At 41.9% G+C, this 16,685-nt stretch overlaps 1 protein-coding gene across 3 annotated transcripts in view; it reads right to left on the bottom strand.

Annotated features, from left to right (window-relative positions):
* Window positions 1-2,886: 2,886 nt before the first annotated feature.
* STX2 (syntaxin 2) overlaps window positions 2,887-16,685 on the bottom strand; it is a 55,011-nt gene continuing 41,212 nt past the window's right edge. Inside the window, exons 7-10 of one of the 3 annotated variants that reach the window (XM_064272041.1) lie at window positions 16,136-16,209; window positions 15,904-16,041; window positions 14,443-14,553; window positions 2,887-5,294 (exon numbers count right to left, since the gene is read on the bottom strand). In XM_064272041.1, coding sequence (XP_064128111.1) covers window positions 5,217-5,294; window positions 14,443-14,553; window positions 15,904-16,041; window positions 16,136-16,209 — 401 coding nt within the window. In that variant the 3' untranslated portion in view covers window positions 2,887-5,216. Of the gene's footprint in view, window positions 5,295-7,391; window positions 7,791-9,596; window positions 9,784-14,442; window positions 14,554-15,903; window positions 16,042-16,135; window positions 16,210-16,685 lie in introns of those variants that run through there. The other 2 variants (XM_064272039.1, XM_064272040.1) reach the window with 2 other exon arrangements.

Below are 16,685 nucleotides of genomic sequence, written 5' to 3'. Positions count from 1 at the left end.
ACCTGAGGGCCTCCATTTTCCCTGTGAAATCAAAGTGGAAGTCAGTGTTGGCAGAGAACTGGGCAAGAGGAGAGGCCTGCACGCACTTGTCCTCCACATGCGGCAAGCCCACCATGTCCCATCTGGCCACCTGCGACTCACACGTGTGCCCCTTTCCCTTCTTGTCCAGCTGTGAACCACCCTGCCTGAGCCAGCCTCTCACTGGTCCAGGGCCTGGCTTCTATCATTGCTCCATGTCTCTCTCTATCATCTTTCATATCTATCTCCCTCCTTTATCTATCTACCCATCTGCCCAACCATCCATCATCTATCTACCTGTCCACCTATCTATTCATCTATCTATCCATCTGTCTAATCTGTTTGTCTATATAATCTATCATCTATCCATTTATTTATCTAATCTACCTATGATCCAACTATCCGTTCATACACTCATCTATCCGTCCATCTATCTGTCCACCTATCATCTCTGTCTAGCTCCATCTCCATCTCCCGTAAGTAGCTGTATTTCTCATTTAAAAAATGCCCTGATGTCATGTGCCTCCCCAGCCCCCAGCCCATTTCCCTACCCCCTCTGTAAGTCGAATGCACTGGATTCCAGCCTTGAGCCCAACATGACCTTCTAGACCACTCCGGCTGGAAATGCCCCCCTTCTCTCCCTCAGTGCTCTCTCCCTGGTGATCTCCAAGGGCTGGTGACTTTCCCCCCGGGGTTCTGGGTTCGTCTACTCAGTGCAGCCCCACTCCACCACGCCATCTGGGAGGCTCCACAGACGAGCATTCACAGGGCCTAACTCTTGATTTTCTACCACAAACCCACATCCTCCCCTCGGTCAGGCCTTGCCGTGTGCCTGCGGCCCGTCCTCCAGTCCTCTCTGTTCCAGTCAGAGCCCAGGAAGAGCAGAAGTCAGGACAGCCGGTTTAAATAAAGAGGCTTTATTCAAAGGGCTACTTTCCAAGCACCAGGCAGGGAGCAAGACCAATGCTGAGGCACCTCGCAGCATAACCTTGAGTCCTGGAGGAGCTCTAAGGGGCTGTCCCTGTCCAGGCCTTAGTTTCACAGATGAGGGACCTGAGGCGACCAAAACAAAAAAACCAAACCCATTCTCATCGAGTCGATTCTGGCTCATTGCAAGTTTATATGACAGAGTACAGCTGCTCCATAGGGCTTCCAAGACTGTGATCTTTACGGAAGCAGATTGCCAGGTCCTTCTCCCTCGCAGCTGCTGGTGGGTTCCAACCACTTTTCAGTTAGCAGCCAAGCACGTAACCACTGCATCACCAGGGCCCTTTCTGAGGCCGCAGCAGCACTGACCTCCTGACCCACCACCTTCTCTGGAACTTCCCCTTTCGTAAAGCCAGGGAGGTCTTCGCCATCTCCTACAGTTCAGGAATTTGCTCTCTTACCAGAAAACGAGGCCCTTGGTTTGCCTTGAACTCCCGTGACCACTCAGTTGAAGAGGAAGCCACCACCACCACCACCCCAAGGCTGACCACAGCACTTGCCATTCTGCCCTTTCCAGGGCCCTCCCTGCAGGTAACAAAGAAATCAGGGCATCTATGGATGGTTCTCAATGCACCAACACCCCTGCTCTATTCACCCTTCCACCCGCACACGGAAACCAGCTTTCACAGACGATTCAAACCAGAACGCGGTACGATGAGTGTTGTATGAGATGTTCCAGTACTTACCACGGCCGTTCTGTGCAACCAAACCCCGTCAGCCTTGTCCACAGCCGCCCCTCAGAGTCAGAGTCGGGATGCGGACCTGACTGCCCCGGCCCTGCTCTACAAGGCCTGTGTTAACAGCTGAGGTGTTAGCTGACACTCACTGGTCACTGACCCAGGCCAGAGAGCAGCATGGTTATGGGCCACTTGGGGACACTGTGGAAGTTGGCACTGGGCAGGAGGTAGCCCTGAGTCAGTGCCTCCTGTCGCGGGCCTGGGAGGCTGCTAACCCGAATGTGGGAGACTCAAGTCCACCCAGAGTCGCCCTGAGGAAAGGCCAGGGGATCTACTTCTGAAAAATCAGCCACTGAAAACCCTGTGGGGTGGAGTTCTGAGCCCACGCAGTTCTGAGCCCACGCAGTTCTGAGCCCGCTCCACCCTGATGCACAGACTTGCTCGTCCGCATTCTTTCTTCATTCATTCCACTTTCTAAACTCATGGGAGAATATGAGTTTAGATTTACTAAAGAATTCATAAATATCCACTCAAGTGATAAACTTTCATGATTTCTACTAAAAAATATAAACAAAGGCACAAAAGGAGATGGATTGACAGAGTGTTTGCAACAGTGGGCTCAAGCCTAAGGATTGTGAGGTTGGTGCAGGACTGGACAGTGTTTCCACCTGTTGTATGTAGGGTCGCTATGAGTTGGAACCAACAACAACAACATACTATTGAATGTATTTATTAAAAGTTTGAGATTGGATTCATTGTGGAAAAGATACAGGAATTTAAAATAAAAAAAAAAAAAAGAAAGAAAAACCAAACCCGTTGCTGTCAAGTCGATTCCAATTCATAGCAGCCCTATGGGACAGAGGAGAGGCTGCCCTACGGGGTTTCCAAGGAGTGGCTGGTGGATTCGAACTGCCAACCTTTTGGTTAGCAGCTGAGATCTTAACCACTGCACCAACAGGAATAGGAGGTTAAAATTAACGTACAAGAATCTCTATCTCCGTGAACTAATTTTCTCCAGGACTACCTTATTTTTCTTTTTTTTATTTCTGGCTTTGGAACATCACTTTCCAATACGGTGAGAATTATGTAAGGGTTAAGGAATTAAGAAAATTCCACCTAATAACGAAAACTCTGAAAAATATAGAGGATAACAAAACGTGGGGGGGGGGGCTCCCCAAATAAATGTCACAGAGAATCTGTCAAAGCCAGTGGCCTTCAGCTAGAGCCCAAATTTGATGAATTAGCCTTTCCTGTAAATAGCAAGGCTTTCAGGCAGGTTCCCAGACACAGTGCTGACATTTGAGACGTGAACAACACAAGCTTATAATGACAAAATTGACAAATAACTACCAAAACATCCAAAATTAACTCAAATTATACCATTACACATAATAATAGCCACGAGTGATTTTCTTAGCAGGACAATTTATTAACGGATATGCAATAAAACATCTCCCCAAAAGTCTTTCTAGAAATGACGAGGCAGAAAGTAAATATTTGGTTTTCGTTCTCTCTCTTTTTTTTTTAATATAAACATAAAACATTTGAAGAAATAAGAAGTAACAAATGAATCTGTAAATATTTTAAAAATCAGATTTCAAATAGGTACATGAGCTTTTGACATACAGATGTGTCATTTGACAACTGACTTAAATATCTAAACAGAAACCAGGAAGCATTTCCATAATTTCAACTATAAAAACACAAATTCAGTAAGTACTTCAAATCTAGGAAGAATGGCTTGAAAAACACAGTAAGAATTATTACGAGAGTTAAGATCCAGTAAGACTGAGCTTGAAGAAAAAGCGGGACCTCCAGGGGGGTAGGACGTGGTCAACACAAAGCCCTTCTATGTGTAGACATAATTATGGAGAAAACAAATGTATACAAGTTATAGAAATACAAGCATGATCTCTAAATATTTAAATACCCTTCAAGACGAGTTATATATTCAACTTAACCACAAGTCAGTGACCATATTCCAAACAGACTGTTTAAGGACAAAAATGCATACACATATATTAGAGCTGGGATATCCTCAGAGCTCTGGGTGCACAGTGATGCCCAGAGAGTAAGCAAAACGCCTGAGTACAGACCTGACCCTAAGTTACCCAGTCAGATGTACACACTACAGACCAGTGGAAAACACAACTACGTCCAGTAAGGGACACATTTTCTAAGCTGTTCCATACTACTCAAACTTACTGTCTGGAATCGAGGATATCCACGCTAATTTTCAAACCAAACAATGTCAAAATACAGTCGCATGCGTATACAATAACGTACAAAGGAACAAAAGTTAACTATATATTTTGGATATCCTTCACATACTCATTTAAAATGTGGACAACTGCTATTTTAACAGATGTTTGTTCACTAGTAAGATTTCATACATTTTATGAATCTAAAAATAAGTCATATTGTTTTACTAAGAAACTTTAATGAGCAATAAAAATGTTCAATTATCATAGATTCCTAAAAACTGTGGAAATTAACTACTAAACTTCAGCAGAATATGAGATAGTTAACAAGAACATGTAAATGACCTGTATAAGGTTTACATTCTTACATTACTTAATGTCTAGGACTAATTGCCTTGAGCTTAAGGAGTCCTAAATCTTGGTTTCATCACCGTATGTAAATTCCGACTCCAGCAACGTAAACAGGGAAACACACCTTTTGTCGGTGAGCAAAGAAGAGACCATTACCTTTACAACACAGTAACTTATTATTTATTATCTTGGGTAATGGAACCGGCAGAAAGAGAGCTCAATACAATAATCCAGACTCTTCTGGAAGGTATCAGGGGCATCTGAAATTTAGAAATCAATACTAACACAAGGTACCGGAAAGGCTTCTGCGATGCCGCACAGCCAATGTTTGCTATGACCATGGCAAACTTTGTAAACAGCTGTACAAAGATGGCTCTAATATTATGAAGCCTATTTCATTTAAAAGGCAATGTTTAGTATATTAAATGGGTAAATTAAGATGTTAATATATTAAACAATTAATTTATAAACACTTAAAATTATAGGTATCTTACAAAACAGCTTTTGTGATAATAAAAATTATTTTTGCAAACAAGAAATAAACACGACTTAAACACAGTACAAAACGTCTCTTAATTAGCTTGTTAGCTGGGAGAGGGGGAGGAAGTCTTATACTTGAAGTCCAATAGCTTCGAAACATAAAGTACTCCTAATTAAACTTCACATAAAACTTTAACACTGAAGTATTTTAAAAAATTGAAATTTTCAATGACTCCTTATCGTAAGGCCGTTGAAACAAGTGTCACATTGTTAAATTTTTGTGGTTCGTTACGCAGAGTCCGAGGATACGGGGTTAGCTCGTCACATACATTCTGCCTCCAGCATTTTCACTGAGCAAAGCCTGTGGCGCTGCTTCGTCCTTGGATTCACCGACAAATATCAGCACCCGGTGCCGTCTGTCACAGCACCTAGGGTTCATTCATGAAATGACAGGACGCTGATTTAGCTGCAGATGTGGTCTGAGTCTCCAAGGATACGGTTGCTATGACAATGTTGTTGCTAGGATAATTCCAAGGATCGCAAGCAAAATAATTACACAAATAATAATGAACATCATTTTCTGCAAGATAAAGAAAAACATTAATTCATTTTGCAACTCATCAAAGAAAAGAAATCAGCAGTGCCATTCCCTAACAAAATCCTCCTGGAATTTGAGATGGTTTCAAACATAAGCCCGTTATTGAGGAAGAAGCCGCAGTGGCCGTAGAAGAGGGAGCAGGGTGAAAACAGTAAGTTACATACTTCAGTTGTTAAGACAACAACTGTGCGCTCCTGAAGGCAAAAGGCAAGCTCCACTTGCCACATGTAGGTGCTTAATAAACACTTTCTATAGATCACACGGGAAACCCTGGTGGCGTAGTGGTTAAGTGATACAGCTGCTAACCAAAGGGTCGGCAGTTTGAATCTGCCAGGCGCTCCTTGGAAACTCTATGGGGCAGTTCTACTCTGTCCTACAGGGTCACTATGAGTTGGAATCGACTTGACGGCACTGGGTTTGGTTTTTGGTTTATAGATCACAAGGAAGAGCCCTGGTGGTGCAACGGTTTGAGTGCTCAGCTGCTAACCAAAAAGTTGGTGGTTCAAATCCACCAGCGGCTGCATAGGAGAAAAAACCTGGCAATCTGCTCCCATAAAGATTAGAGCCCAGGAAACCCTATGGGGCAGTTCTACTCTGTCCTTTGGGGTCACTAAGAGTCGGAATCGACTCAACAACATACATCACAACAAAATTACAAAAACACCACTTCTCAGCTTCACTGGAAATCTTTTAAAAACTTTAAATGAAATTATTTCTCATTTGCTAAAAAATCCTGTTTATACTTTTTTTTTTGCATTTATGTATAATACACTCTATAAGAAGTCAACGAGACGTGAAGCTGAGTCTTCCACTGCATCCATGGTCTAAGGAGACGATGCGGCATGGAAACTCACATACATAAAAACAAGTGTCACGGCACCACTGAAGGCTAAGCCACCCGCAGGTCCGTCCCGGGAACGTGCCGGGGGGAGAAGGGAAACCGCACACACTCGGTGACCCTGGGTCTCTTTTAAAAGGTGCAGCTTCATCATCTTAAGTCACAGTTAATAAAAATATGCCACACTCGGATCTAAGAAAACTAATATTAAGACGCCACGAGTGAATTTCTCTGACCTGGCAGGGCTGCCTTCGGGATACCAAAACCCAAAAATGAAAAACCAAACCCACTGCTGTCAAGGCAATTCTGACTCATAGTGACTGTATATGACCGTATAGGACAGAGTAGAACTGCCCCACAGGGTTTCCAAGGAGCGGCTGGTGGATTTGAACTGCCGGCCTTCCGGTCAGCAGCTGAGCTCTGAACCACTGCGCCACCAGGGCTCCTTCAGGTACCACCTTCTGACAAGTCTATCTTTCTTCTTATTAGTAGGTATTTCCCTGGACAGTGAGGACTACGCCCCCTTTTCTAGCATTTTCTCTATCTGCTTTTCTGTGAACTTCTCTTAGCACCTTTTCAGGAAGGCCCCTTCTCCTTCCTTCCCTCCCACGGCCACCCTGTCTTGCCTCCAGAACTAAGCCTGTCCCCTGCTCAGGACGCACCCAGCCCCACCTCTGCGCGGACCCCAGGGAGCTGCCCTCTTGGGATTGTGCTGTCTCCAGGCCCCAGGCTCCCTGCGGAGTTTCTGCCACTCCCTGTGCTGGGCGTGCTGGCCCCCGCTCCCTGTGCTGGGCGTGCTGGCCCCCGCTCCCTGTGCTGGGCGTGCTGGCCACACCTAGCTTTCAGTTTCACTCTTGAATTGCAGCACATGCCCTAAGCGCGTATATTTAACAACCATCCTAGTTATCCTAACAACAGCTCAAGCCAAATATAGGTTACGAATGAGATCAGTTCCCGAGTGCGTCTTTAAGAATTTGTAGGTAAGTCTGAACAGGTGCACACGGTTCCTATTCTGCCTCACCTTAGTGCAAGAAAGGACCCCTGGTGGTGCAGTGGTTAAACCCTTGGCTGCTAACCAAAAAGTCAGCAGTTAGAACCCACCAGCTGCTCCGTGGGAGAAAGATGTGGCAATCTGCTTCCCTCAAGATTTACAGCCTTGGAAACCCTATGGGGCAGTTCTACTCTCTCCTATAGGGTTGCTATGAGTCAGAATTGACTCAACAGCAATGAGGTTTTGGTTCAATGCAAGAAAAGGCTCAAAGCCTTTTCAATGATTGAAAAGCTACACGTGCAGCAAGTGAGGGCTGTGACGATGAAGAATTTGTTGTGAGTAGGGGTTGGTTCGATCTTTTCAAAATGAGGGCAAACGTAACATTCAAGTGTAAGGCGAAGTTGCTCCAAGTTAGACGTCGGTAACCTAGGGTCTGCCTGTATTTGGACTTCCCCTCAGGGGAGAAGCACACCCCTGGGAGCCAGCCCAGTTCTGAGTTCAAATCACGGTCCAGGCATCTACTCCGTATTAAAGCACGGGCAGGCTGCCCCCTCACCTGTCTCCGTATACGTGAAATGGAGCATCCCAGCGTGCGGCAGGGGGCGAGACTAGGATCACCTCTCCAGAGTACAGACAGTGCAGTACTAGCCTATAGGAAGGCATTCGACAAGTATTTGTTGAAGGGTGAAAGAATAAAGCAATTTTTTGGAACAATTTTCTAGAAGACTTCAACCACTGCCTTGTGGACAAAAATAACCATGGAATATGCGCTCTGATCTGTTTGTATCGGTGAGAACTGTTTTATAATCGTTTGTATTTGCATCCCCCCAGGGACAACGGCCAGCCAGCCTGAAGGCACAGGGATGGACAGGCCTTTGATTCCAAGTCAATACCCAAGAGCACTGATGGAAAGCTGCTCATCTCCCAGGATCCAAACTAAAAACTGTAATTTATCTCTAGTGTAACCACATTCAACTAGTCACATTATGGCTACTAGGAAACATTAAGAAAATATATATTTTACCAAAACATATAAAAACATTAAAAATACTACTACAGCGATGAAGAAAAATCATATATATGTACCTTTTTTTCAGCAGAGCTAATAGGAAAATGTTAGGAAAGAACCATAAACGTTTTGCCTAATGAAAGTGCAGGGCTCAAGGAGTTCTTTCATCTGCCTCAAAATCAGGACGTTAACCAACGTCAACATCCCAAAGCTTATGACTGAAGTGATTTCAAGTGCAATCTCGTGGCTTGAATAATGTCAGAACACAAGTGAACCGTGGAAGTTACTCATCCCCTGACTGCGTGCCCTAAGCGCAGCAGACACTCACGTTAAGAAATAAATTTTAAGACTGAAAAGCAGTAGTGACACCTGATTGTACACGTGATTCCTTTATACCATAATGTTTGTTTTAAGTGCCAGGTGACTACGAAGTTGGCAGTCACTTTCGTGATAAAAAGATGAATTCTTCAGGGACTCTTTGTCACAACCTAGTGACAGTGAAATGAGTGTTTCACAGTGTTCTCATCTCAGTGATGATGCCAAACAAACACTTCAAGAAAAATAACTTGAGTTCCCAAATTTAACATGCCAGTGGGTTAGTGGGTGGGCCAGCAGTTTAACTTAATGCAAAAGGCTTAATGCAAGAAGGATGCACTATTAACGTAACAGAGCCAGTTAGAGAAAATACTCAAGTTTGGAAAGGGGTGACACGAATACATTCAACAAAAATGGTGATATTTCAAATTAAATTAATTCAATATCTACATTTGGAATTCTTGAATTAAGAATTAATAGGCATACTAACTAAATACATAGCTTCCATTTTAATAAGGAAACATTTCCAAACAAAACAGATGCTACCAAATAGAAACAAATTAGACATTTTAATTTCGTTGAACGTTTTTCACAGCTTTAGCTCTTTAAACAAACACTAGTTTTTTTTTGTTTTTTTTTTTTTAGCTCTATTCCCTCTAATTCTGGAGTAAAATGATGAGTGAATATATATTTTTACTTTATTTTTGTATTATTTTATTTCCACACTATTTTATTTTTTGAACATTTTACAAAGTAACTTTCAATTATTCCAGAAGTTAAAATTTAAGAGACATGCTGAAAAATAAATGTTCTTTTTTTTAATAAAGCATTAATCATATTAATCGTATCATGGCTATTTCCTTTAATTATACAGACATAGAGTGAGACGAATGGCCTTTTGAGATTAAAATCAAAAGACTGAAAAGACTAAAGAGCTAGTATTCCCTGCCACACTATCACACTGAGGCAAGGTAAGTAAGCCTAGAAGTTTTAAAAGAAAACTACATAAAAAGGTCTCTTCCCGCCCTGGCTGTGTGTTCGGAGACTAGAATGCAGACACACAGGCACCACTAGAGGGCGCCACCCACACCACGCAGAGGGGACAGCCAGCATTTTATTAGCAAGTCAATTAACAGGTTGGAACCTGGATAGTCAGGAGCGTTAACGAGTAAACGAGCTGATTAGTTACTTACTGCCGCGCTGGCAGAGGGCATGCACTTTGCCGTCATCCGCATCATCACTTGCCAACTGACAAGCCAATAATTAGAGCAATTACGGCCACCAGAACCACTGACACAGCTACAATCATCCACTTTTTCTGTCAAAGAAAAGCAAGCTGATTACATCATGCTTTATCCCATCTTGCCACTTTCAGAGACGTCAACCATTTAAATAAAGTGACCCAGCAGGACTCGTTTCTCAACATCTATGTCATGGGACTTCTGTTTAACACTGTGGGACAATTTTTGGTTCTCAAAAAGGAATGACTTTTAATTTAAGAAGGTCAGAACTGCTGTATGACTCTCAGAATTTAGGTTTCACCAATAACAGGATAGTCATATTATTTGGATAAACTGCTGCTGGGGCGAGACAAACAACAACTCTTTTCATGTATGTAGAGCTATGTAGCCAGCTCAGTAAACTAAGAAAGCAGTTATCTGTTTAAACCCAGCCGTTGTTTGCTTGCTTGTTTGCCATGGCACTTAAGCCCCTCACTGCCCACCATCTGACCAGATCGAACACATTCCTCCACACAGCGTGAGGGAATGAAAACAGAGGATGGCAGGCCAGGGGACAGCCAACATGTAGGACAGAAGCAGCGGCGAAGCATCTAGGCATCTAATTGGGAAGTTAGGAGCTCTGTAGATCAGTTTTTATAACTCATGAAAATGGGCATCATATTTTTTACCACTTTCCACTCTGAGTCATGTACAGACCCCAAGCCTAAAAGGCAAAATAGAAATGAAAAGTTATCATATTCGCCATCTTTGATCTTTAATAAAAGCAGGGAGCTTTTCACTAAGTGGTCACTGAGTTGGCATGCTGTTTAGGTCACGCAGAAGAAGAATGGAAGCACCTTTGAATGAGGGTCTGCTCGGTGCCTGGAACTAAACCAAGCACTTCACAGCATACCACATCACCTCAGCTTACTTCATGGTGTACCGCATCACCTCAGCTTACTTCATGGTATACCGCATCACTTCAGTTTACTTCATAGTACACCATATCACCTCAGCTTACTTCATGGTGCACTGCATCACCGCAGCTTACTTCATAGAGTACCACTTCACCTCAGCTTGCTTCAAAGTGTACACATCACCTCAGCTTACTTCAGAGTGTACTACATCACCTTACCTTACTTCACGGTGCACCGCATCACCTCAGGTTATTTCATGGTGTACCGTATCACCTCAGCTTACTTCATGGTGTACCGCATCACCTCAGCTTACTTCATGATGTACCACACCATCTCAGCTTACTTCATGGTGTACCAAATCGCTTCAGCTTACTCCATAGTGTACACATCACCTCGGCTTACTTCACAGTGTACCACATCACCTTAGCTTACTTCATAGTGTACCATATCACCTCAGCTTAGTTCACAGTGTACCACATCACTTTAGTTTACTTCATAGTCTACCACATTACCTCAGCTTACTTCATAGTGTACTACATCACCTTACCTTACTTCACGGTGCACCGCATCACCTCAGGTTATTTCATGGTGTACCGCATCACCTCAGCTTACTTCATGGTGTACCACATCACCTTAGCTTACTTCATGGTGCACCGCATCACCTCAGCTTATTTCATGGTGTACCGCATCACCTCAGCTTACTTCATGATGTACCACACCATCTCAGCTTACTTCATGGTGTACCAAATCGCTTCAGCTTACTTCATAGTGTACACATCACCTCGGCTTACTTCATAGTGTACCATATCACCTCAGCTTAGTTCATAGTGTACAGCATCACTTTAGTTTACTTTATAGTCTACCACATCACCTCAGCTTACGTCATAGTGTACTACATCACCTTAGCTTACTTCATGGTGCACCACATCACCTCAGTTTATTTCATTGTGTACCACGTCACCTCAGCTTACTTCATGATATACCACACTACCTCAGCTTACTTCATGGTGTACCAAATTATCTCAGTTTACTTCATAGTGTACTGCATCACCTTGGCTTACTTTAAGGGTCAAGATTTTAACAAATGATAACACAAAATCATGCGAGGAACTAAACCTTAGTTCCAGACATGACAGTGGAGGTGCCCGAGAAGAGTTGGGTGGGGCCCCTGGCTGACATTCTGGCACAGATGCAAAGTTTATTTGGGAATGCCCACTGACCGTCATCCCCAGGTGAATCTACAGTGTGATCCTTAGCCTTCCCTGACTCTGTGAACCATCTCTTCACAGACTGTCTGCTGGCACTGGATTCTAACAGCCCCCGAGAGGGGCTATTTGACCCACCCAGCCCCTCAGGAAGGTGTACAATGACAAGCTCTGGGAGCAGTGGTTGGAGCTGGGCATCTTCCTCCACACTGGGGAGAAAGAAACAAGGACCAAGAGCCAGGAGATGCAAGGAGATTCCTGGACAATGTTTCTGTCCCTGAGGCAGAACTCAGTTTTGCAGTTTCATTGTTTTCTCACACAGGACACACTTGAGATTCAGATTAAGAATATTAAAATGCATTTACAAAGTTTAACTCATCTACAGCAACTCTGTATACTAAGCAAAGGGAGGTTGTCAGTTGTTAGGTGCCATCCAGTTGGTTCTGACTCATAGCAACCCCATGTACAACAGAATGAAACACTGCCCGGACCTGCACCATCCCCATAATTGTTCCCATGTTTTAGGCCATTGTTGCAGCTACTGTGTCTATCCATCTTGTTCAGGGTCTTTCTCTTTTTCACTGATCCTCTTCTTTACCAAGCGTGATGACCTTCTCTAGCGACTGGTCCCTCTTGATAACATGTCCAAAGTACGTGAGACAAAGTCTCACCATCCTTTCTTCTAAGGAGAATTCTGGCTGTACTTCCAGGACACATTTGTTCCTTCTTCTGGAAGTCCATCGTATATTCAATATTGTTTGCCAACACCATAATTTACATGCATCAGCTCTTCTTCGGTCTTCCTTATTCGTTGTCCAGCTTTTGCATACATATGTGGTGACTGAAAATACCATGGCTTGAGTCAGGCATACCTTAGTCCTCAAATGACATCTTTGCTTTTTAACACTTCACAAAGGTCTTTATTTGCCCAATGCAATTTGTCGTTTTATTTCTTGACTGCTGCTTCCATAGGACTTGATTGTGGATCCAAGTAAAATGAAATCCTTGACAACTTCAATCTTTTCTCTGTTTATCATGAAGTTGCTTATTGGTCCAGTTGTGAGGATTTTTGTTTTCTTTATGTTAAGGTGTAATCTACACTGAAGGCTGTAGTCTTTGATCTTTATCAGTAAGTGCTTCAAATCCTCTTCACTTTCAGCAAACAAGGTTGTGTCATCTGTGTATTGCAGGTTATTAATGAGTCTTCCTCCAATCCTGAGGCTGCATTCTTCTTCATTCAGTCCAGCTTCTTGGATTATTTGTTCAGCACACAGATTGAATAAATACAGTGAAAGGACACAACCCTGATGCACATCGTTCCTAACTTTAAACCATGTAGTATCCCCTTGTTCTGTTAAAACAACTGCCTCTTGGTCTGTGTACAGGTTCCCCATGAGCACGATTAAGTGTTCCAAAATTCCTATAATTTGCTATGATCTACACAGTTGAATGCCTTTGCATAATCAATAAAACACAAGTAAACATCTTTCTGGTATTCTCTGCTTTTAGCTAAGATCCTTTTGACATTGGCAACGAAATCCCTCATTCCACATCCTCTTCTGAATCTGGCCAGGTTTTCTGGAAGTTCCCTGTTGATATACTGCTGCAACCACTTTTGAATGATCTTCAGCAAAATTTTACTTGTGTATGACATCAAAAATATTGTTTGATAATTTCCACATTCTGTTGGATCGCCTTTCTTTGGAATGGGCACAAATATGGATCTCCTCCAGTCAGTTGACAGGGAGATGTCTTCCAAATTTCTTTGCATAGATGAGTGAGCACTTCCACTGTTGCATCTGTTTGTTGAAACATTTCAGTTGGTATTCCTGGATCCTTATTTTTCACCAATGCCTTCAGTGTAGTGTGGACTTCTTCCTTCAGTACCGTTGGTTCTTGATCATACACTACCTCCTGAAATGGTTGAATGTTGACCAATTTTTTTTGGTACAGTGACTCTGTGTATTCCTTCTGTCTTCCGTTCCTCCCAAGGGAGGTGACGATGTGAAAATCTATAATCTCTCAAGTTTCAGAGGAATTACAGTAAAATAGCCACTCAGTAATAACAAAAAATTCCAATTGGGTTTCCCTAGCCCTTGTTAAAGGTAAAATATGTGGATTCTAAGCAGAAAGAGACCCCCTTCCTTTGAGGACCCCTTTATGTGGGAGTTATATAACCTATATAAGTGCACAATCTCAGGAAACTCTTTTTCTCCAAAGAAATTAGCAAGTAACCTACATAAAAAATAAAATGTTCACATACAAACTACACAGCCAACAATTCTGAAGAATTTCCAATCATGTTAGTTTTGTACCTCCCTCCAAATAATGGCTGGAGAAATAGAGAACACTACAGTTTTAAACTCAGCCAACCTAGAAGAGGGAGGCAATGCTAACTTTTTGTTGTGAAGGGTTTTAATTACTTAGAGCACAAAAAGGTGGATATTCAACATAATTTATGTAATATGCTTCTAAAGCTTAGAGTGAAAAGAGTAAATTCAGATTTAAAATGAAACATTTCGCTACAAAACTTTTATTTCTTGGAATACCTTATAAGCAGGCTTACATTAATTCATTACAACTTGAAACCAGATTTAGAGAAAAATGCGCTTGAATTCTTAAAAACCAAACTCACCCTTCTTGCCTTGCTCTGATACTTAATAGCTTTTTTAGTTTCTTCTTTAGCATGTTCTACATAGTCTGCAGCATTCATAACGTTTTTTTCTATGTTGTTGATCATTTCACCCTTAAAATAAAAAGTTTCAAATTCAGAAGACGTTTTCAAATGATTAGGCACCTGAAGATATCCACAAAACATCAGTGAAGTTTTTACACAAACATGAAATGCATGTAATGGACACTGAGTATGTGTACTTTCACACTGACAGAGAGGTAAAAGGTAAGATCCACCATAAATGTGCCAACATACAGCACTCGAAATTCAGTGTGCATCTTAAAGAGAACTAAGGGGTGGGAAGCAATGCTGATATTAAAGGCATATCAATGAGACATTGAATATGCTTTAATGTGTGAACATTCTCTTAAAAGATTAGCACAGTGAAAGAAAGGAAGCTTGCTTTAAGTTAAGCCAATATTTTATTATTATACACAAACACGCAATATACAACAAATGGCGTCTTTTCTAATGGGTAGAAAATTATTGCTATTTCTTTAAAATATCAGTAAACTAAATGTAGCTTATGTTTGACACTGAGTTAATTAAATTAATGGACAAAAATGTAAATGGAGGACCCCAGTGAAATGTTAGGGAGAAGACATGTTACCTGATTTTCCGTCCACAGCAAACATACTCTGCAGCAGTGAATAGTAAAGCATTGAAGAGTGATGGACAACCAACGTGTTCATTCACAAACGTAAACTTACTGCTAAGCTTTAACTACACATATATTTTGAATTAGATGAGCCAATACAACACAATACTAATACTTCTAAAACCAAACCATGAAACAAAGCTAAGAATACAGAGACTTTTCTAACGGTGCTTAAAGTAATACACTTGGTATAGAACAATTAGAATTAGGGTCTAAGATATTGTAAAATCTTTGGTAATTACAAACATAGTCTAAGACTCTTACTGTCTGATTGGTTTCCTTTGGAATACTTCCTGAAAATAAGAAGCTGGTGGTAGTCACACCCCATTCGCCCAATTCCGCACATCATGGATGGCAATGGGTCCACCCAAAATTAAAAGGATTAAAGTTGCTCCATCCTCACCCCTTGTGGCTGTTGGTTTCTTCTGGCAAATTCGTGGCATCTAAATTTTCATGCACTTGTATGATAGAGTTCCTCAAAATAAACAATGCTCTTCAAAAGGCTGGTGAGGGATGCAGAGAAAGAGTCCTGGGCCTACCACTGCCCACCAGCTGCCCGTGAGCGGGCCACAGCTTAATTAAACAGGCCAGTCTCCTACTGTCGACTGTTTCCAGTGTTTCGACATCACAGTTGAAATTGCAATGAGTTTCTGAATTTTGAGACTGGACCCAAAACAGTGGCTTTCCCAGGTATAATGGAGTCATATATGAGATTTCACCCAAGACAAGTATCTACTTTAGGGAATTAGGATTTGCGTAATTACCTGAGTCTCAACAAACATAGCCATGTCCATAAACACCTCATGCAGCTCTCGTATGCTGGTCTCCAATTTCATAATATCTTTGTGACGCGACTCAATTTCATTGAGAGCTTGTCTTGTGATCTGTGAATCTGATATAATCTTTGAGAAGCACACATGAGAGAGAAATATGAAGTTATGATCGGTTTGGAAGCTCAAGACAAACAGTAGATACGTAAAGACATGCTGCACTCACATCTGAGGTGAAAATGGAAGGGTTCCCACTCTCTAACATCTCTTCTAGCTCATCATTGGTGGTGGTTTTTCCAGCTAAAAGATTAACAATGAAAAGATCCATTCAGAATGCTTTAAAATGAGGACTTTTTCAACCATAAGTTCACAACTGAAATCTAATTAACATTTTCAAACAACGCTTTTTTATCTTTTCAAATATATTTGCTTAGGCAAGTATTAAAGATGAGAAAAAATAACCAAAGATTAAGAATTAGAATAAAGACATGGAAATCTAAATGCCCCAATCAACCAACTTGACCTCGTAGACATATACAGAACACTCCACCCAACAGCAACCAACTATACTTTCTTTTCTAGTGCACATGGGACATTCTCTAGAATAGGCCATATATTAGGTCATAAAGCAAGCCTGAGCAGAATCCAAAACATTGAAATACTACAAAGCATCTTCTCTGACCATAAGGCCATAAAAGTGGAAATCAATAACAGGAAAAGCAGGGAAAAGAAATCAAACACTTGGAAACTGAATAATACCCTGCTCAAAAAAAGAT

This window comes from Loxodonta africana, chromosome 19, assembly GCF_030014295.1.
Source record: "Loxodonta africana isolate mLoxAfr1 chromosome 19, mLoxAfr1.hap2, whole genome shotgun sequence".
NCBI classification, from domain to species: domain Eukaryota; kingdom Metazoa; phylum Chordata; class Mammalia; order Proboscidea; family Elephantidae; genus Loxodonta; species Loxodonta africana.
This window is presented reverse-complemented; position numbering and strand designations above follow the sequence as displayed.